This window comes from Fringilla coelebs (assembly GCF_963513975.1).
Source record: "Fringilla coelebs genome assembly, chromosome: 1".
In the NCBI taxonomy this organism is placed as follows: Eukaryota; Metazoa; Chordata; class Aves; order Passeriformes; family Fringillidae; genus Fringilla; species Fringilla coelebs.
This window is the reverse complement of record NC_140028.1, coordinates 82,287,647-82,308,597: the sequence shown is the minus strand read 5'-3', so window position 1 is coordinate 82,308,597 and position 20,951 is coordinate 82,287,647. Positions and strand designations below refer to the sequence as shown.

The following is a 20,951-nucleotide window of genomic DNA, read 5'->3' as shown; positions in this document are numbered from 1 at the left end:
ATTTCATTCTGTCAAATTTCCTATAAAAACCCAGAGTACCATATGTACTTTACAAACCTATTTCTATTACTGCAACTTACAAACAAGGAAGCTAAAAGTCTTATCTTTGAAGTATTTCTGTCTGACATGATATTGTTACATTCACTGACACTTTTGGGCTATCTGGGAAATGCAAGTCACCAATGGATCAGCTTTTGACTTGTACTTCTAAGGAGCTTTAATGAGCTAGCTTTGAGCAGTGCCATATTAATTGAAATAAAATAGCACCTAGAGGTATGGAAACAAAAATGCAACCATATTCTGACTGTAGTTACAGACTTATCTAAAATGCCACTTAAAAAAACAAAATCAGGATTTACTGCTGGTCTCATTTTAATGACTGGCCTAGAGCTAGGGCAGGGAGTAACTCAGAGAAGCTAGTGGTCTTACTGGAACAAGGGGCATCTGAGTCTGGGCAACTGGAATTACACAAATGATATCAAGCATTCAGTGTTAGTAGGAATTGGGTAGCTGGTAACTTGTACTTAGAGTGAGAAAATAAATAAAGTTGAAGTAAAAAGAGGAAAGTCCCAAGGAAGGCTTTGATACATTTTAGTCAGGGATTTGAGTTAGCTTGGCCATTAGTATTCAGAGCTGAGCAAAATCAAGCAGCAGGGAAGGACCACCTGGTGGAGGGCACAGTGTTCCAGAAGGCTTTTGTACACCTTGGAGTCTTATTAAATTTGTGTTGTCCAAAACACGTTTAGAAGCAATTACAAGAAAGGCTGGAAGAGATGCTGGGTAGCAAGCAGAGTACAAAGGACATAAACACTAGAAAATAATGTAGTACAGTGATATTCAGTATAATATTTGTATTAGTAACTCTGCTGGGAGATAGTTATTGACTGTACATTGTGACACCGTACATTAAATAAATACAAGATTTAGTATTGCCTAGGGCAGGCAAAAGATGGACATATTTTAGACTTGTTTTGGGAGACCTAGCCCTAAGTTTGCAATGAACCTCATTCTGTAAAGCAGTGAAAGACAAACACAAATTAGTACTTGTTTGTTTTGGCAAGGACCTTGAGTAAAACAGTATGCTAACAATTCTGCTAAAGGCATGAAATCCCTAAGAATGCAGCCCAGCAGACTATGCAATCCCCTGTGGTAGAAGATATGTAAAACCATCGGGACATTCATGGAAGCTGCTGAAAATACATAACTAGCATTTAGCAAGGGAAGACTGGAATGATTTTTCTCTCTCCAGTAAGATGGCTCCTGCCTTGAGAGGGTAAGCATCCCTGTTTGAAATTATTTAATCTCAAAGGAAATTGCAATAAAACTGTAAAAATAATACCCAACCACTACACAAAAACAGACAAAAATTCAGACCAGAGCCACTTCTTGAATGCTTGGGACTATGGTGAGTAATGCTCTCCTTTGCAGATGAGAGCTCCCTTATCTGAGAGAGGGGGGAGTTGGGAGTCCCTTTAAGTCGGCAGGGATGTGAGCACCAGCGAAGGGACCAGCACCTTCCAGAGCTGTGCTTGTGACAGAGAAGCAGGGCAGACAGTGTTCCACAGCCTCAAAGGCAAGTAAGGAATAAAAATAGCTTTGGGGGGCTGATATGATTCTCCCTTGGTGTCGTTGTAAACCTAAGACAGACTGCCTCTCTCCCAGGATTGGTCTGCGGCTGAACCTGATGCCAGTGAGGGGATTTGTGCCAAAGCAGGAGCTGGGACTGGGTTTACTGGGTCCCTGACTATCTACACTGGGGGCTGGGAGCTGCACCTCTGCTGTGGTGACAGAGGATTTCCTCTTGAGAGAGACATTGAAAGCTGAAGGCAGAAAATGAATGTCTTTCAGCCTTCCTCTTGAGAGTGGTCGTGACTTACGAAAGGTTTGTAGCACTGATGGGGACAACAGGGGCCATCAAACAGGACAGGAGGGGACCTTCCAGTGCTCTTCCTTGGATGTTCCTTGAATAAAGGATCCATATTCTGGGTCTCCTAGAAATAGTTATAGAACTGTTTTGATTGGAAAATATCTCTAAGATCATTGAGTCAAATCATTGACCCAGCGCTGTCAAGTTCACCACTAAACCATAGCCCCAAGTGCCACATATGCAGATCTTTTAGATACCGCCAGGGAAGGGTCTCATCCCCCAAGACTCATCTTGCTGGAGAATTATCTTCTTCTTCTTCCTCAGCAGCAGCAGAAAGAAGATATTTATGGAGTTGACTCTTCAGCCCCCACAGTCCAGCTCTGACCAAGTCTAGGGTGACTGACTCACAGCATCATTACCAACAGACAGGAAGGGACAGAGATGCCACAGTCACTGAGACAGATGCCTCAAGGAGAGGAAGAAACGGTAACAGAGAACACAGTAACCTCCACCATCTGACTCATCCCCTGTTCATTCTTCTTGGAAAAGCTCATTTTGTTCCACAGTGACAAGCTGGGAATCCACATTGTGGCTGGGGTGGGGGGCTGATGATGCACAGGGAAGGCAGAGGCTGCTCAGCATATCTGGTTTAAGGCCCTATTTCATTCTGCACACAAATGTGCGTGTGTGTAGCTGCTCAGGTCGATGGTGCATCGTGGAAGCTGAGCCACAATTACAACAGAACTATCTCCATCAATGAGGAATATCTGCAAATGCTCTCCAAAGTGGGCATCCTTACTCCTGTTCTGCCAAAGGGAGCAGCAGAGCAGGCAGAGGCAGACATAAGAGACAACACGAAGCTACTGACTTAGACAGTGCTGCTATGCTTATGCTAATATCCTCAGGTGGGTTTATTTCTAATGGGCCTTCATGTCCCATCCTTGCAGCGCTGATTAGAGGAGTTATGCACTGCGATTGCACTGTCTTGTTCTGCATAATACATTATTCTGAAATAAGCTGAGAAGAAAATGAGGCAGACACAGGGAATGCAGGATTGGTGCATTTGGTTAATAAAGAAGCAGTATAGGGCAAAAGCAAGAAATAAGAGACACCTGTTTCTGGCTTGGCTTGATTACTTTTCACCAAAGTAAAAAACAACCTTGCAAATGTCCTTAATGTAGAAATTAATGTCTTTCTTATTATGTGAGACTGGCATTTTCTGGCATATACACAGGCTGTGTTAATCAAGAGATTTCAGATGATAACAATTTGACATTCATAAACAAAAACTATGCTTGAAAGGAAGATTTCTTAATTAACTTGGAAAACAAATAGACAACTCAGGATGCTATCTTGATTCTGCAAAACTGTGGTAAACATGTGTGCACGAACAAGCATAGGCAGGGCACAGGAACAACTGCAAGACCACAGATAAAATGCAAAGAAGTAAGTTTAATTTTGTTACCCCACTAAACAAGGCACCCCAGAGCAGCATCCAGGCAGAGATGCAGGCACTGGTGGGTTTGGTCCATACTAAAAGTTTCCCCACTAGGACACCTCAGCCCTGGCTGCCAGACAGCATTTTGCCCTCCCTTGCCCAGGCTTTCCCTAAGGAAAATGGGTTCTCACCTGCCCCACAGAGGGGGCTCAGCCATGCCCCACAACCTTATGAAAAGCCCAGCGTGAAGGATCTTTACCTTGGAAAAAACCCAATCTTTCCACAAGCAGCACATAATGACTGCACTTCATTGCTGCATGCGATGTATGGCTATTTATAATTTATGAAGTATTAAGGATATTACCTCCAAGGCTCCTTGTGACAGACTCAAATAAAACAGATCCATGGTCATGGAATTTATTCTACTAGAACAAATATTTTAAAGGAATGATATATTTACAATCATTTTTACCAACAACAGAAGTAGTAAAAAACTCTAAAAGTGCACAAAATCCCTGTAAAGCAAAGAGTAAAATTAGCAAATGAACTCCATTATTTCAAAATTTATTCATAATAGAAGACCATATTCTAGGTAGCATTTTCTTTCCTTTTTCAGTTTCACTCCAAATAAATCCTGTGGGGTTTTGTCCTCTGAAAGTACCAGTTTTCTCTATAACTATATTGATTTCTAAATTAAGTAGTTCTAAAACTGTTATTTCCTAAATAGCAATACCAAAATGAGTGAAAAATTGGTACAGAATGTTTTGCTGCTGACTTCAGTGAAGCAAAATCTTTGTTTCTGAAGAAGCCATCAATTCCTTACAGGATTTAAAACATAAAAGCATGCACATGCACACATACTTTTTATCCTCAAAATAATGTAAAAGTGAAAATACCAAGCCCGATGTCTGTACATTAGGGATATTATCTAAGCCACGAATAAAATACTCTAAGGCAAAATAAGACATTAGTGAAACAGAAAATAAAGATAAATGACATTCTGTGGATGGGGCAGAAGCGATGAGCTGCTGTAGAGAAATGAGAGGGTCACCTCAGCATAACAGACAGGAAAGATCACTACATAGACCAACAGTTTTAAGGGCATTTTTAAGACCAGTTTTTAAAAGACGTAACACAACTCAGGAGCAAATCTGTTACCAAATTAAAAAAAACATACATAATAGAAAACTATTTTAAGAAATTATATATATTTTTTTACTGACAAAAAGAAATGGGACAAAACCCCTCAATTTATAGACAAAAAGTCGTTTCTCTTGCACCAATTTTAAGAAACAGAACAGTAGAAATAAGAATTACAGCACTAATCTGAACAAAGCCAAACAGGTAACAGTTCAGATGCAGCCAAGGTGGAGAAAGCAATGCAACTCAAACCCTAGTTGGGTCAGCTTGGGTTTTAGTGCCACCTGCTGAAATAACAGCATTCTTCCCCTTGCAATCACAGCTAATGAACAATTTAAATTAATCTTCTGCATTAGACAGAAACACATGAAGAAAGGTCACGAAGAAGACGAAGTGCCTGAGTAATCTAAGTGCACATCCAGTGAGCCATACACTGAACGAAGTAAATCAAGAACCTTCTCTTGAATGATGTCAACCTGCTCTGAAGGGCAGTAGTCATCCAAACTTGATCTGTTAAAAAAAAAAAGCATGAGAAAACAGATATCACAACCATCACCACAGTGTGTTCTCCTGCAATGCTCTGTGGCTAGGCTGAAGCCTCTTTCAAACTGCAGCAAGTTTTGCCTCCCTGTATCCCTTTTAAGCACAGTGCTGTGCTTCTTATCACTACATTTTAAGTTTAATAGAAAGCCTGCAGCAGATCAGGAACACAATATAATCTTTCCTGTTCTACTCTCTTCCTGAATCTGGGACAGAACGCACTGGCAGTCAAAGGTCAAGCAAATGATCTAATTAAAGGACACACGAAAAATTTAGATTGAAAAATTGTAATGCTACTGTAGGTAAAGTAGGCAGGAAAACTTGAAAAACATCTTCACAGTACCTGGCATATAGCATTTTTTACCGTATCTATTAATGAACTTCAAACAGATACTAATAAAAACTGACTTCCTGAATTTTTTATCTGTTAAGATCTACAGAGATGATTCTGGTTTCTCCACAGCAGTGGATAATAACTCTGCAATTGGCCCAGGGAATAGTTTTCTTTTATTGCAGACATTAGCCAAACTAGTTGTTGTTGCCAAAACTAGTTTCATATCAGCTTCTGCTATTGTTGCTGGTGCTTTAAGAGCACAATTAGTATTTCTGACTGATTAAATTGCAATAATTTGTCAAGAGGTACACTGTGGTCTTCAAATTAGATTTTTTCAGGCCATTTCTTTGGTTCTCCCAGGTCCCTGGCCTCAAACTCCATTCTGTTATTCTAAATAAAACCCTTACAGTCCTGGAAGCCTAACTTTTACCCCATAAAAAAGTTTTACTAGAACTTTGAAGAATATAAATGCCTTTCAGTCTACTAGATGAAAACTTGTTCCAGCAAAAGTTTTACTGAAAAAAAAGAAATCCTATCTGTAGTACAATGAACTGTAGAGGAAGAGAGTAAGGAAGGTGGGATTTCAGCCCAAGCCAGCTTTGCTCGAATTAGCTCAAGTAACACAAGCAGAGATGTACGAACAGCGACAGTTATCAACAGTGACAGCTATCAATCCCAACATACACAAGGCCTCATCACAGGCTTTACATAACCTGTGCTGAAGCACTGTAAGGCTTCCACTTTAACAGAGCTTGAGACAGAACCAGTGCTATATTGACAAGGTCATTTAGCTTCATAAGCACAGTCTGGACATTTTGAAGTGAAAGTATCTGCACAGTCTTACCGAGCAACTGTCACCAGTGTGGGCTTGGGCAGATCTGTCAGCAGAACTTTAATGGATTGTATGAGGCCTTCAATCTCATCTTCAGTGCTAACATGGTGAGGAAGCTCCACATAATCACAGGTCAGACCAGCTTGATGGACCTGAGGGTAAATTAAAGAGACATTTAATTTCTTTTGATGAATTATAGATTCAGCATATGCATGTCGAAAGTCTTTAGGATATTATCCCTAGCCCATCAGGTAACTTGTACCTCTTCACACAGGGTGGTTTTCCCCCCAGCTTGTTCTCTAAACAAGTAAAATTCTGGAGGTTGTATGGATTATTTCAGTACCTCTAGTACCCTGTACCTCTTCTTATGAATTCAGAGTATGCTGCAGCCCTTGAAAGATGATATAGCTCTCATATGTTATAAATGGGTACCTTATTTTAAGTTCTACAAAGGAGACCAACAGACTGGTGAAATTTAGCCTCCATTCAAAGGATGCAGCCAAAGCCATCACTGTCCTGGGAGATCACACTAAAGTTGCCTGAATATAGACAGACAAGCAGACTAGAATTTTAGCAGCTTTGAAAGGAAAAGCTGGTCTAAATAATAAGACATAAAACCTAAGGAAAATTACCAAAATCACAGGAAGTTCTGAATCAAGAAGCAAGTCTGAAAGGAAGTATGACTTCCTCCCTCTGTGTTGAAGCTATGCTTTTGACATCTGTCTGCTTTCTGCTTTTTGTCACCTACCATTTCATAGTCTGGGCTTTCCATCCTGGTTTTCAAACTGTGAACTAGTTGAACAAGCGGCTTCATTCTGGAGTTAAAACGAAACCAAAATTTGTTACAAACAGTTGGAAACATTTATATACCTTAAATGATTAGAGAAAAAAAAAGGTGAGAAAAAAGAGCAAAGCAGAAATGATGGCCTAGGATTTGAAAAGGAAATTTGCTCCTCTGTCATCTTGCACCTGCAAAAATGAAAATTATCAGTATTATTGTACTGTTTCACCAGGTCTTTCTTATAAAGTCCTTATATTTATACCTCTGGCAAGTCTTCCTTGTGCTTCTTTTAGGGTATACCTGCAGAGAAGCTGTTGCAGCGCAAGAGTCATATGAACTTTATAGGAAATACTTCTTGTCACTGCTACAGAGGTCGTACAGTAACTCCTGCATTTGATGAGGAAAATGAGTGATTTTTCTATCAAGGAAAACCCCAGACTTGCCCTGTCTCTTTTCACCTGAAAACCTTTCATGTGAAAACATCTAGTTTAAAAGCAGAGTGATGCAGTTCAGATGTTTAGTGGAGACTATCGCTTAGGTACAGTTCCAATAACTTCCATTTTTCCAAAGAAAGCAGTTCCTTTGGGAGCACCAAAGAACTGCTTCTCCATGTCCTCCCTGGTTTGTTGCCTTTTTTGAGAGCTGTGCTCTACATTGATGACCAAGGTTTTAGTCACCAAATATGCCTTTATCCATAGACAATAAAACTTGCACGAAGCTGTACAAGACTGAGCTTCCAAAGCTTACAGTAGTGCTGAAGGCAGTAGACTGCCTTTCCTTTGGTTTTGTCTCTTTTTCCTCTAGAACTAAAGGAAAAAGCGTGTACTTGCACAGATCCTATCTTTTCTGTAATCAAAATGCTGGTTAATCAGTTCTCAAACTTCTATTTGCAATTTAGGCCTTTTAGAAACCTCCTACCCAGGATACGAAGCCCATTTCTGTAGGGTTTCTTCATCATCACTGTCACACAAATCTGCAAATGCTGCTTCCAGATCTTCCAGCTGATGAACACGGTTTTCAACACAATCCAGCAAGTCTTCCTTTAAATAAGCATATACAAAAGTATGTTAGGAAAAGAAAGAGGTAAGAACATTATGACTTATCCTATGATTTAATTTCTGTAATGACTGATCTGCTGGAAGTGGGGAATCAGAAACAACCAATTCATTCCTACAGCACATCTTTTCAAGAGGATCATAACAAATGCCTGCAGAAACTGTTATACCTTCAGAATAAATCATCTCACTTTGTTCTGGTTTTCCCACTACAAATTTTAAAAAGCCACCTTTTATATATATACCTGCTTTTATTCCTGATTAACTTAGAAATATAAAAATCAATCTGCCTATTCAACATATCTTTATTTTTTATTCGCACATATTAATTAGGTTTCATTTATTTGTGATAATTACATGTGTTGAATGTCTCTGTATTAGTGTTCAGATGACATTGTGAAAGCCTGTATTTCCATGTTTTAAGCGCACACCACATAAAATGAAAAGTACTTTAAGTACTGCAAAAAGGTACTGTAAAGTACTGCAAATACCATAATACCATCCTTTCCACATCTAAACAAAAAGGTAAAATACCAATTACACATTCAGCACAGCTCTGACTTTCAAGAAAGAGCAACAAGGGAAGGAATGGGAGAGCCTGCAGGGAGGAATAAACAAAAAGAAAAAAGAACCAGCCACCAAAAAAACCAAAAGAGAAACACCCCACCAAACCTAAGCCCTCTTAAACCATAAAAACAACAAGTTTGCTGGTGACTTACTAGGTTTTCATTCCTTCCATGCAAATTACCATTTTGTTTACAGAAACAATTTCTTACACTCGTACTAAATATTTATGCAATTCACATGTTTAATCAAAACATTAATAGAAAAAAAATTCTAAGATGCTGCTGATTAGCATTCAGCTGCATAGCTTAATGTGAGACCACTTCATTAAGCACCTTTGATAGGTTCCTTCCTGTTGTCGTAACTCATTTTCATTGGGTAAATAAAAAGAATCATTCCTTCATACGTCCCACAAGGAAGCATCATACCTCTGTTGCATTTTTATGTGGCTTCTTGAAACTGTACAACTCTTGCAAAAGCTCATATTCTGTCTTTGAAAAAGAAAAAAACAGGAAGAAAATGACTCTTTAAATGAGAAACCCAATCCTCAAAGCCTTCAAAAAAAGATAATTTCCCTACTCTAGTATGGCAGACAATAATGAGCATAACAGCCTCTCATCAGGACACTCTACCACTCTTTGGACAATCAACACTACTGTGCCTTTTGAAAGGCAGTCTTCTGATACCATCATGGCTTTCTAAGCACAGGTCATAGAGGGTAAAAGATGATAAAGGCTCTCATCTCCCCCAATGAATCTTGCTGCAGGTATTTGGAAGGTAATCTCTGGAAACCCAAGCAGAGCTTTTATGTCCCAAGCAAAAAGCAGAAGCTGAGTATATCCCTGAGTTTGAACATATACTCAATATTGATACCAAGTGTAAGAAACTCCCACTATTTGGTGGTTTAAACTCCCTTAGAAATATTTCTTTAAAATGGAAATACCTCTTTAAAATATTACCATGAATCATTAACCATGATAAACTAATCTGCTAATTTAGTTTAGATGAGAGTTTCTCCATAGACATAAATATTAAGGCTGGGACTCTTTTGTGAGTGGTATGAGGCTACTCAATTTCCATACTTACCTGTGTGTACATTTCTTTAAATGGATTTTTAACTGAAAAAAAATCTAAGTCGATGTCCAAAACATATACATCCCCCTTCTGCAATATTTGGAGGACATCTTTAGCAACGTCCCTTATTGGGCATTCACTGTTTTTAAGACAGCTTGAAGCTGAGCCCTCTGTGAAAGTTTCTGCCCCATTTAGGGCACCTGCATTTTGTATTTCCTTTTTCTTCACACTCGGGATGATGTGATCAGGAGCCACTGAAGAGGCAGAAGTGGCACTTGCTGTGTCATCTGTATTTAGCTTCAGTCTTTTAGCAGATGCTACTTCGCCGCTTCCTTCTTGGCTGTTTGATGATTCAGTAGGACTGATGAGAATGACGTGCAAATTTAAAGGCTTCTGGTTTTCTAGCTGATCAGCAGGAACATAAAGACCATCACTTAAGAAGTAATTATCTGTGCCTGTAACCCTACAATTGACAATAACTCCCAGTTAATACACATCTTGGCAAAGAGCTTAGGAAAAAGCATTTTATACTTTAGGGATCCAGAGAAGAATGAATAGATGCTTGATGACTAATAAAAGCAATACAACTGTGTAGACAAAATTATTTCTTTTAATCATCAAACTTAAATTATATTAAAGTTATTTCTACTTTTTTTATTGTGGAATATATTAAAATTCACTCTATATTTATTATGATAGCCCTACAAGGTTTTAATGGATAAAAAAAGACAATGCATTTCATGCTGCTAAGATTAATTTGAAATTGAATTGCATTTTAAACACAACATCCAGAACTGACAAGATATTATCAATACTACGGCACATAAGATTGCAAACCTATGGATATTTTGTCTTGGTATTATAACTTTCTGAGAAAATTATGATAGTTGGGTTTGCAAAGTGCCCTGAAATGCATAAATATTGACTTAGTGAAAGTACAATATTATGAATTCATAAGCAGAATTTAACTTTTTTTTAATCCCCAACACATTCCCTAAGTGATAAACATGGTAACTGGAGGATAAATAGCTAGTTATCAATTGAATCCACTTTTAAAAAACCCACAAAACAACTGACCAACCAAAAGCAACACTAAAACTTCTGCTTACAGTGAAAATTTAAAGTACAGAATTTTCAACCTGTATTGCAGTACATGAAGCCTTAATCATCATATTACAAATAAGATTAAGAAGTGTGAACTGCTCGCTTGTGGTAAGGCCTCATTTGAATACAGGGTATCACCATCAATCAACCACACAGACAAATCATTTCCTAAGCAGGAGAAAGTTGAAGTTCAGTTCCGCAGTGTCTTGTGGATGGATCACCCTCAGTTTGTCAAGGTCAGGGGCTGGATTACAGCCCCATCTTGTTGACTAGGCAATCACAGCACATCTCAGAAATTCTGCAGGGTTCACCATGAGCTCATAGTACATTAGTGTCCACTAATGATGAGGCTGTATCTATTGCCTATCCATCTCTTCTCATCAAAACTTTTAGGACATTTGTATTTATGAGGACTCTTTCCCTTTCTTCCTTCATGGTTTTGGTAAGCCTAGAACCTGAAGAAAATGTACCACACAGTCTTCAAAAGGAAGGCTGAAATGTTGTTTTCATGCCTGCTAAGGCCACCAGTGAGAGAGCTATTTGACCATTGTGAATTATTCCTATATATTGGCTAAATAATTAAATGCAACAGAAAGCAGTATTTTTTTTTTGAAAAATCATTTAGGTTCCATTTAGGGTTCAGATTCAGAATTGTAGAGCTTTAAGTGTTTTATTTAAGGTGGTAAAACACAGCATTTCTCTGCTGTTTTCTGTTAAACTTGTTTCACAAGATTTATTTTGCTATGCTCACAAGAGACATGATTTGCAAAAATCCCCTAAAGCTGTACTAAATCACAACACTGTGAATATGGCGAATGCAAAATTATTATGGACTGCATCCTGCAGAATGATGAGGGGCTCTGATTCAAACTTGAATCACAGAATAATTAAGATTCAAAGAGGCAACTGGAAGTTTCTAGTCAATCATCTGATCAAAGCAGAACTGACTTCAAAGCTAGATGAGGCTGCTCAGGCGAATTGTCCTCAAGTATTGGAGAATTCACTACCTGAGTGCCTTTTTCAGTGATTGACTAGATTAACTTCTAAAAACCAAAAAAACTCCAAACAAAAAAAAAGCCCATCCCACACTAGAAAAAGTCATGGCTGATACCAAATAACAATTTTACTAGTTAAACCAAAAACTAAATTGATACAAGTGTAACTACATTAGGTTCTAAGGAAATTTTACATACAAATTAAATGCTCATCTTTATGCAAGAAAACAAAAAAAAAAAATCCAATTAAATGCTACAAAGATGGTTTTTATATTACTACTATATGTCAGCAGACAATTTACCTGATTGTTGTTGTTGATACATCTTTCCCAACTAGAAAACTGTGTTTCCCTTCTGAGATCTGCTGAGCCCAGGGTGGGTGAAGCCACACTACTTGAGAAATATGGCCAGCATAAACAGCAGGCATAATCCAGTTTTCAATACTTAATTCACTGTAATCAGTAGAGAAAGACAGAAGATAGCAATGTTACTTTCCCTATAAATATAAACTTGACAAATGGTCAAGAACACCACAAACATCTTCCACATCTTGAAGGCTCCCATGCAATTCATCTAAAATTAGTACTCCATGTAAGGGTAACATCAACAAAGAAACAAAGAGAGGGAAATCTTTACTCATAAGACAAACCAAGAATGTCTGTAGTATGTACAAAAAAAGTTTGGATGTAGAGTGGAATTGGCTTCACTCTTAGCATGGCACTTTGATTATAAACCCCTTAGTGGTGGACCTGGCAGTGTTAGGTTAGACTTGATAATCTTAGAGGCCTTTTCAACCTTACTGATTCTGTGATTCTATGCCCTTTATCTCTTGATACATCAGACAGAAAAAAGTGCAAGGAACATCATCAACATTGTTGTAAATAACCTCAAACTGACCTGATGAGAGTGTTTTACTGTAAACTGCTCCAAGTGTACTTTAAATATCATCACAATAATTACAGTGAGTCAATCCACATCCACAGGATTAGCATATTTCCTCATTATCAAGACCCTATTTTTTTAGGTGTATGATGCCAACTGTATCCTGGGCTGCAGCAAAAGAAGCATGATGAGCAGGTCACAGGAGAGGATTCTTCCCCCCTATTCTGCTCTTGAGAAACCACACACCTGGAATGCTGCATCCAGCTCTGGGCCCCCACATAACAATTACATGGACCTGTTCAAGCAGGTCCAGAAAAAGCCACCAAGATGATGAGAGAGCTGGAATACCTTTCCTATGAGGACAGGTTGAGAGAGTTGGAGTTCTTCAGCCTGGAGGCTGCACAGAGACCTTATAGTACCTTCCAATACCTCAAAAGGGACTACAAGAAAGCTGGAGAGGGACTTTTTACACGGGCATGCAGTGACAGGACAAGGGTTTGAACAGAAAGAGTTTGTGTTTATATTAGATAATAGGAAGAAATTCTTCACTGTGAGTGTGGTGAGACTCACCACATGGGCTGTCCAAGCAGTTGTAGGTGACCCATGGCCAGAAGTGCTCAAGGCCAGGTGGGACGGGGACCTAAGCAACCTGGTCCAGTGGAAAGTGTCCCTGACCATGGAAGGGGAGTTGGAATTAGATGATCTTTAAGGTTCCTTCCAACCCAAAGCATTCAATGATTTTGTGATAGAGTCCACAAAATCTTTTAGTCATCCAATAAAGAGAACAAAATATTGACTTTAGCTAAGGTGATTCAAGTACACCAAACGCATCAGCTTGTAATTGCTGTAAATCACCATAATACTGAAGCAAACTATTTTAAATACTGTTTATTTATTTATTTTAAAATAAATATTTATTTATATTTCACATATTCAGCATGCCAACAAAGGATGTGCTATTTCAATCTCAAAGTCTGTTTTTCAGTGTGATGAGAGAACTGTTGTTTCTATTTTATAACTACAGCTTTTCACACAAAGCATCCATGCAGAGTGCTTTTCTGTTACCCAGAGGAACCACTTGGGATAATACCATCATACACTACTGAGACAATACACAAAGCAAACTCATACATCTTAAATTGCTAGATATGCAAGGTAACTTTTGCCATTAAAAAAATAAAGTTTCAGCAAAAGTGAAAAGACAGAAGATACAACTTGAATCTGACTTATATCTCTTTTGTTCATCCTGTCTAGGCAGTCATAGCAATACTCACTGTGAATCAAAGGCAGCAAGAATTAGACTTAAAGTCTACTCTGAAGCAGTACCAAGGGCATACCTAAAAAGAGTTTCTTTGTCAAACACAGTGTCCGCAGGCATATTCACAGGAATAAGAAGGTCTGGATGGGAATCAAGATGAACAAAACTGATGTTACTGGCAGGAAGATGCTTTGAACCAATGGCACGATAGATGAAAGGCAGCACCTAAAGCAACATGAATAAAAACATTTTAATGATAGCCTGTGGGCAGAAAAATGCAACAGCTTTAGCAGCAAAACCACCAGTACCACTTTCATTCCTTTGGAATTTGGATTAGAGGGGGGAAGAGACAGAAAACAATACAAAGGGGAAATAACTCCAGTGGCAAGACAATTCACGAACAGTAATCATTATAAGCCCAAGCATTCCGGATGAAAAACTGCTGAAGAGTCACAGCTTTACACCCTTTTTCCTTCTTTATAGGAAGTCTTGTTTGCAGTAGGTCTTCTCACCAGCCATTCTACTCAATTCCTAGATGACTGAGGGTTTTTTTTTCATTTACAACTAAGACCCAGGAATGCCTTTCCTCTTCTGCAGATCATTGCCTTCTTTCTCCATGATATAAGGCTTCCTCACCATGCACTGGTGCTACGGAGATAAAAACAGTTTGCTCCTTATAAGTTAACTGATACACATTGAAAACTGACACCTCCATGATTTAAACTTTAGCTGACCATTAAACCTATTCCTCTTGAAGAATTAATTCCTAATCCCTCCATGACTGTTTGCAATAGAAACTACCTTTCTCAACTGCCCAACTTTATTCACTGCTGAAGTTCTTCACTCAGAAGTGTGAAAAACAGATGGGGCAACTCACCAATTTACAGCACAGCAAACCACTGAACTGCAATAACATAGGGTGGTAAAAATGAAAAAACAGATGGCTGATTCCTCTTGGAGCTGCAGTACAGAGTCTCTTCCACAGTTAGAAGGCATCAGCTGCCTTGGCTACCAGAGCAAATCCAACAAGGATTGTGAATCACAGCCCTATTTTACAGGGAATGTGAAGACTGTAAGAAGCAACAAAAATTATATGTGACCACTGCATTACAACAGCAACTGAGCTACGTTTTTGGCATAAAACTGACTGAGATGACAAACCCTGCTTACTGCTTAGACATAACTGTAAAACATATGTATATTATTGCAATAGTAGATAAAACAAAACTAAAACCAACATGGTTCCCTGACCCATGGCTTTTACTTCTTTGGCAAAAAGAAGCAATCTGGCCTACTAAACAACCTAAAGTATTTTCAATTAAAATTGAAGCTTCATCTCAGATAAGTGCAACTAACGATTGCAAGTGACAAGAGAGACTAAGTTCTCTAACCTTGCAAGTTCTCCTGATTTGGATAAAGAACAAAATTTCCTTCATGACAGCTGGTAGTATTAATCAGTGCATGACGCAGCTACTGACAACTTGCTTTGGAGGAACATCCCTGTCAGTAGGGCTGATATAAAATTTTCTGTGAAGTTCTTACACTTTGGGACAAAAAGCCACTTATGTTTTATGCAAGATAGACCAATTAATCCACATTCCTACACTGAAAACATTTTAAATTAAATGTATAGTATTAATAGAAATTTAAACTAATTAAAATCAGAAATATAGAGACTAAAACAAAGAAGAATCATTAAGAGGCATTATGTCAGAATTCCTACCACAGTGACACTCTAAGTCCTTGGGTACCATGGAAAACCAGCTGTCACAGCATCACATATTCAGTGAGTCTTAGCAAAAATGAATTGCATTAAACTACTTAAAAATTTGTAAAATTATTGTCTTTAATAAACTTTACTACACTGATATTTTATCTTTATAAAGAATCTAGTAAAGAATCTGTTATTTTAGGATTAAAGCCTCAGTTTATGCTATTATAAAAAAACCCATGAAAAACCAGATGCAACAGTTCAAAATCAACTTCTCCTTCACTCCCTTTTTCAATAACTCCATGAAAAAAAGCCAAGCTCCAGATTTTTAACATTTCTCGTCAAGTGGGAGTCATTCTACTAGTTGGGATGGGATTATATTTACTTATCCTCTGCTGACATGTCATACACAGGGTAGGGCTGAGTTTCCAAGCACCCCACTAAATAACTAGCAAATTATAACAGCAGTGTAACGTAGGTAATATCTCCTTTAAATCAGAGCAATTAATGACACAAAGAAGAAAAAAAACATTCAGCAATGATTGCTTTAAAAGATGCCAATAATGCGATCATCGCAGTAAGTAGCTCAGTCGCTGAATCGGGAACGAAAATCCGGCCAGCTGGGCGCTGAAGTTCATGGATGTTTCAGCAGCGGAAGGGAAGGCAGCTCTAGGGTTTGTGTGTGGCTGCGGAGGAGAGGGCCGTTCCCAAGGAAGCGTCCGGAGAACCCGCACACAAGACAAGCGCATCTCCCGGGGACACCGCCGGTGACCGCACCGGGCATCTCTCTTATCTCTTATCAGCCCCACTGAGCATCCGCGCCGCGGAGAAACACACCAACAAACTCACACAAACAGAACGAACGAAACCCCTCCCCACGCCCCGCCCGAGGGAGTCCCCATCGCCCGGCAGCCCAGCGCGGGGCACTCACGTCCTGGTGATCCTCCACCACCCACACGGGCAGGGCCGAGTAGTGCCGCCGGGAGGCCCCGCCGGGCCGCGGCTCCGCTCCACTCATGCCGTCTCTCCCCTCGGGCGGGCGGCGCTTCCGTCCGCAGCGCCTCCCACCGCTTTCCTGTTCCGGAGCCGGGGCGCTGCGGGCGGCGCTGGCCTCGGCGGCGGCGGCGGCGGCGGCGGCGAGGGCGCCAGGTGGGCTCGGCGTGCCGGGCTGCCCGCCGAGGGGCGGCGGGGCCGCCTTTGGGCCGCTCCGCGCTGCTCGCGGGGCTCCGCAGGGGGCGCGGCCGGGGCTTGGCGGGGTCCCGGGTCCCGGCGGCGGGAGCGCGGCGGGGCTGGCGGGGCCGTGCGGCCGAGCAGAGCCCGGAGCGGGGCCCGGCCGGGGGCGGCTCGGCGGCTCCGCGCCCCCGGGCTATCGGGAGGCGGCGGTGGGGTGAGGCTGGGTGGCTCTGTATGGGTCAGGTCGGAAGGCACCACAGTGGCTCGTCTGGTCCAATATTCCTGCTCCAGCAGGGTCATCCCAGAGCACATGGCACAGGATTGTGTCCAGACAGTTCGTGAGTATCTGCAATGAGGGACACTCCGCTACATCTCTGTGGAATCCATTCGGTGCGCGGGCATCCGCACACTTAAAGAAGTTCTTCCTCATGTTCAGGTGGATCTTGCTGTGCATCAGTTTGTGCCCATTCACTCTCGGGCTGTTGCATGGCACCGCCGAGAAGAGCCTGCCTCCGTCCTCTTTGATACCCTCTCTTGGACACTTACAGACATTGATGATGTCCCCTCTCAGTGCTCTCTTCTCCATCTGCCAGTGCCCTGTTGCTCTCAGCAGTGCATCTGCAGGGAGAGGCGAGTTTATTCAGTGCTTTTTTGGGGGCCAGTGCTGCTTTAGAAGGGAATGGCTCCCGTCAGTGCGATAAAATTCTTCTTTAGGTGTCAGGGGAAGGGGAGTTTGCCCTTTTCTGAGTTTTCGAACTTAGTTAACTTTAAATGAAAGTTGAATGTGACTTGTGTTTGTAGCAGAAGGAGCTTTAAAGTACTTTGGACATGTAAAATAGTTTCTTGTCTTTTTGAATCTTTTTTTCCAGTTGTGATTTTGTGGATCCCTGAAGGACTGAAATTAAAGTGGTAGAACAAGAACAGTTCTCTGGTGTCAGAGAGGTCTGAGAGCTGATAAACAAGACCATTTGTTTGAATGCTGTGACATGTTAGAAAGAAGCACACCTAAAGACAAGGCACTGTTGGTACAGCCTGTTTAAATAAAATGTGTATGTGAACGCGAGCAAAGTCTAGAACAGTCTTCTGTTGCAAGCCTGAGTTGTGTAAGGGCACAACAGGAGAACCAAAGCAATAATAATTCAGCATCTGATGGATTATAATTAGTAATGTCTAGTAATGTCAAAGGGGTGCACTATTGCCACACAAAATGGATATTGACTTTCTTTTTTTCTCCCCTGGTTTGTTGTGGCTTTTTTTTTTTTTTTTTGAGAGCCCTTACAATATTGGAGGGTACTGAGGAGGTACAGGCTTACTGGAAGGAACAAGTTGCTTTATACCATCATGGCTGCTATCTCCTCTCAGTGTGGGATTCTGGGATTCTCACTCACATTGGCCCTTGGTTGTTCTGGAGAGGGAATGATCCCCACCAATTCCACTGGCTTCCACTAAGCCCTACATGTGTAAGGAGGGTCCTCTTGATTCTTCCTCTTTGATATAAGTCCTTTGCCCTTGTGTTTCTTTTCCTTTCTCCCTGCAGTTCACCAGAAGCTGTATACTTTCTCTCAGCAAGTGCTGCATCTTTTACTGCAGTGTCACCGGAATGCGGCTGAGAGTAGTGCTCTGAGCAGTCCAGGTTGGCCATGTTGCACTACAGCAGGTGGGAGAATATTCTGTGCATGTACTTCAGCATCAGCAAAGCCTCAGTGAAAGGGAGTCTTTGTTTCCTTTTTCTGGAGATCTTTCCAATTGTGTGTGTATGTGTGTGTGTGTCTCCTTTCTTTCTCACTTTCCCTTATGGAAAACAGGATTTGACTTCTGGAGATGTTTAGATAATTTTTTTAACCTCTCCTTCCATTCCAGCATAGATTTTCTTTAGTGTTTCTTCCCTTTTTTCAGGTTTTGAAACTTAACATTGTTATTAAAGAATCAATTTAAATTTTAATGAAGCAAGGTGCTTTAATTTATAAATGTTAATGCCTTAAATACATGCCTAGTTTTCAGCAACACTTAAGCCTACTTTAAGCAGCGATAGCTTCTTGAGGGTAACAAGGCCGAGGAGGCAGTTGAGGGATTTCTTGGGAATCGTTTATTTCAGTGGAAATTAAGGAATAGCACAGTCTATGATTTTTTTTCATGACCTGTAAGATGTGTAACCTGTTTTTCCACAAAAATATACCTACCTAACTTAAAACACTTTGAAGACTGCGTTGAATCCAGTCCTTTAGTACATTGGGGACTCAATAGTGAGTGTCAGTTGCTAGTATTTAATTTAAAATTTACATGATTTGTTGGGCAAATTGGGCAGTTGGCATGCAGTGGGGTGTTAGTCAAGTCATTCTGCCCAAAGTTTAGCATTGTGTTCTAGAGAGAGCTCTTTGTTATGCAACTTTGGATGGCCACTGAAGTTATTAATAATGAGTGATTTCTTTGGTGTGGGGTTTCCAAAGCTTTTATATCAAAGTGTCTAAGTGCTAGTGGAGCTGGTTGTATCCTTCACCTGTCATCATAACAATAATTTTTTGAAATTACATTGCCCTAACTCGTAAAGCATGATCCAGCTTGGTTCTGGCTTGAAGACAGTAAGTACTTTCATGGATTAGAGGCTTGAAGGAATCAAAAGGAGCATAAATGGCCTGCACTGAAGGTCTGAGGAGCACAGAGCTCCTAGTGAAAGTGCATATAATTTATTGCTTCTGTTAAAGGAAACTGCAGTTTCAGCCCTTCAGGAGTAGGTCCTGCAGATGCATTGAGGTTATCTTACCAAAGTTGTCTGACTTTGGATTTTTATTCTCTTCAATAAAGGTGAGCCATGTCTTTCCATTCTGGGCGAGGATGTCCCCGTGGCCAGGGGGGACCAGGAGCAAGAACTTCAACACAGACCTACCGCCCTCAGAACCTGCGGCAGCTCCACCCGCAGCAGCCCTCCGTGCAGTACCAGTATGAGCAGCAAACTGCCCCTCCGGCCACCTACTCCAACCCTCCAACCACCGGTTACATGCCTCCCAGGCCAGACTTTGTGCCCTATCCTCCTCCAGTGCCCCCTTCCACACAAAATCCCATCAGCCAGTGTCCCATGAGGCCACCATTTCCAAACCACCAGATGAGGCAGAGCTTCCCAGTGCCTCCATGTTTCCCTCCCACTCCTCCACCAGTGCCAAACCCTAGCAACACTCCCGTGCCAGGAACGCCTGCTGGACAAAGCACCTTTCCTTACATGATGCCTCCCCCCACAGTACCACACCCTCCCCCCCCTCCGGTCATGCCACAGCAAGTCAGCTACCAGCCTGTGTACTCGGCGGGCTACTCGCAGCAGTCCTTCCCGCCGCCCAGCTTCAACAGCTACCAGCACGGCTCCGGCTCCTTCCCGAGCAGCGCTGCCAGCAGCAGTGCCAGCAGCAGCCACTTCCGGCACACTGGGCAGTACCAGGGCGAGAAGTCCCAGAGTGACCGGCGCTCCCCGGACAGGAGCAAGCACTACGATGAGCACCGGCACCGCGAGCACGGGCACATTCACGGCGACAGGCATCGCTCCGCTAACCACGGGGATCGTCGGGATCGAGGCCGTAGTCCGGATAGGAGGAGGCAGGAAAGCAGTCGGCACCGGACGGATTATGACAGAGGAAGGATATCGCCACATCACAGAAGTTACGAGCGAAACAGGTAACTGTTATCTGCCTGCAGGGGGGAGATGTCATCATCGGTATGTGTTTGCATCGAGGTTCTTCCCTTACCCTTGTTTGTCCCCCTAGCTCGGGAAGTAGCCGGTAGTCAGGTCTCCTGGAAAAGTTACTGTTTAGACACCTTTCAGGTACACTGCTTTGCCTCACGGTTGTGAGCTGGCGGACTTGTTGCTCTTGTCCACGGAGATGGTTTTCAAACAAGAGCTTCTTTTCATCCCACTGCGTGGATTGTTTAGTAGTGCTCAACATATTTACCTTAGAAATTTATGCACACGTGGCAGGAAAGAGTTGGCACTCTAAGACTATAGAAAGTTGAGTCTTACAAACAATTAAGCCCCAGCACTTCAAATTTCAAGATTTAGGTACCAGAGTAAGGGTCCCAGATGTTACTTTCTTTCAGTAAGCCTTGTATTTGCAGAGAATACTGACTTGGTGAGGTTTATAGTCTGATGGGGCCCACAGCTAATACTTGCAGTAAGGTGTTTTAGTGAAGAGCATGTGGTGTTCAGGGTGAAGACCTCAG

The 20,951-nt window shown here is 41.3% G+C and overlaps 2 protein-coding genes across 3 annotated transcripts in view; one reads left to right on the top strand and one right to left on the bottom strand.

Moving 5' to 3' along the window:
* Nucleotides 1-3,783: 3,783 nt before the first annotated feature.
* On the bottom strand, nt 3,784-16,612 carry LOC311160065 (UPF0489 protein C5orf22 homolog). The gene is made up of 9 exons (XM_084216528.1): nt 16,507-16,612; nt 13,944-14,089; nt 12,027-12,176; nt 9,638-10,088; nt 8,980-9,042; nt 7,851-7,972; nt 6,900-6,966; nt 6,164-6,303; nt 3,784-4,955 (listed from the first exon to the last, which is right to left on the bottom strand). The coding sequence occupies exons 1-9, from the start codon at nt 16,591-16,593 to the stop codon at nt 4,823-4,825; spliced, it is 1,359 nt and encodes a 452-aa protein (XP_084072654.1). The 5' UTR covers nt 16,594-16,612; the 3' UTR covers nt 3,784-4,822.
* A 45-nt stretch (nt 16,613-16,657) lies between these two features.
* Nucleotides 16,658-20,951, top strand: part of DROSHA (drosha ribonuclease III) — a 75,079-nt gene continuing 70,785 nt past the window's right edge. Inside the window, exons 1-3 of one of the 2 annotated variants that reach the window (XM_084217337.1) lie at nt 16,658-16,724; nt 18,286-18,405; nt 19,551-20,408. In XM_084217337.1, the coding sequence (XP_084073463.1) occupies nt 19,558-20,408 (851 nt within the window). In that variant the 5' untranslated portion in view covers nt 16,658-16,724; nt 18,286-18,405; nt 19,551-19,557. Of the gene's footprint in view, nt 16,725-17,806; nt 18,406-19,550; nt 20,409-20,951 lie in introns of those variants that run through there. The other variant, XM_084217338.1, reaches the window with a different exon arrangement.